Source organism: Haplochromis burtoni, unplaced genomic scaffold (genome assembly GCF_018398535.1).
Source record: "Haplochromis burtoni strain Fernald_Lab_line unplaced genomic scaffold, NCSU_Asbu1 Contig_215, whole genome shotgun sequence".
Classification (NCBI taxonomy): domain Eukaryota; kingdom Metazoa; phylum Chordata; class Actinopteri; order Cichliformes; family Cichlidae; genus Haplochromis; species Haplochromis burtoni.
This window is the reverse complement of record NW_024582576.1, coordinates 754,188-755,381: the sequence shown is the minus strand read 5'-3', so window position 1 is coordinate 755,381 and position 1,194 is coordinate 754,188. Positions and strand designations below refer to the sequence as shown.

Below are 1,194 nucleotides of genomic sequence, written 5' to 3'. Positions count from 1 at the left end.
ACATGATTTACACCAGGCGTGTCCATATTGATGTAACTGACTGTCCATCCACAACCTTCTCCTGAGACACAGACAATAGTGTTGCATGCCCTGGAGACAGTCTTAACGTTTAGATGGTAAGGGATTACTTTAAAAAAGCATTTTTAAAATTTCCTTTAAAGATTAAAAAAAAAATTGGACAAGAAGGAAGAGATGCACTAACAGTCGGGGGCTCCTCATCCACGTAGTAAATGATGATCTTCTCCATCATCAGGTTCTGCCCATCCACAGAAGGAGTAAAGCGTCTGCTCTGGTCAGTAAACAGTTGCAAATTATGGCTTTTTATTTTAACATTTGTTCTTTAAACGACACTTCTGACATGCAAATACACTCGCCACAGCAATCACAGCAATCGCTACCACCACGATGACAGCAGTGATCCTGCCTGTCAGGTACGCGTATGTGTCGACTCTTCACACTCTCTCTGCTTTACATTTGCGCCATCTCTCTTTGCTGAATTAGAGGAAAGAGCAGACACACCAAAAAAGTTTATATAATGACCCCTTTTTCTCAAAAGATAAATTTACCGACAGCAGGTCGTTTATCTCACCTGAGTTTTTTTGTACTTCCTCTGTCGCTTCTGGAAAAAGAACTACAAACACAGAGAAGAAACCAAATTATGGCCTTTTGTTTTAACATTTGTTCTTTAAACGACACTTCTGACATGCAGATGCGCTCACCACAGCCAGCAGGCCAGCAATCACAGCCAGCACCACCACCACGATGACGGCGATGATCCCGCCTGTCAGGTGCTTCATGGTGATGGTCGGGGGCTCCTCGTCCACATAGTAAATGATGATCTTCTCCATCATCAGAGTCTGCCCATCCACAGAAGCAGTAAAGGTTTTCTGCTCAGTAAACAGTGGCAGCTCCTTCACCTGCAGAAAGTCACATGAAATGATGGAGTTAGCCAGTGGGTCCATTATACAAAACGTACACAAACACACAGGTTGTACATACGTCTTTCTCCATGTAGTAGGCCATTCTGGACAGGTCATTGATGCGCTCTCCTTTTGGCTTAGTCACATCAACCACAATCATGCGAGCGTCTGGGTCATACTGTAGAATGACAGGATGTTAGTTAGCATGGCAGTGGTGCTTTTTGCTTTGTTCTAAATTACAAGCAGTTTTTTGTTGGACTGTCACTCACCTGAA

At 43.5% G+C, this 1,194-nt stretch overlaps 1 protein-coding gene across 2 annotated transcripts in view; it reads right to left on the bottom strand.

The window, feature by feature from the left end:
* Positions 1 to 1,188, bottom strand: part of LOC102301671 (epithelial cell adhesion molecule) — a 21,559-nt gene extending 20,371 nt beyond the window's left edge. The window contains exons 1-4 of one of the 2 annotated variants that reach the window (XM_042226512.1): positions 1,000 to 1,179; positions 720 to 917; positions 590 to 631; positions 300 to 492 (exon numbers count right to left, since the gene is read on the bottom strand). In XM_042226512.1, coding sequence (XP_042082446.1) covers positions 469 to 492; positions 590 to 631; positions 720 to 917; positions 1,000 to 1,080 — 345 coding nt within the window. In that variant the 5' untranslated portion in view covers positions 1,081 to 1,179 and the 3' untranslated portion in view covers positions 300 to 468. Of the gene's footprint in view, positions 1 to 299; positions 493 to 589; positions 632 to 689; positions 918 to 999 lie in introns of those variants that run through there. The other variant, XM_042226513.1, reaches the window with a different exon arrangement.
* Between the last annotated feature and the right edge of the window lie 6 nt (positions 1,189 to 1,194).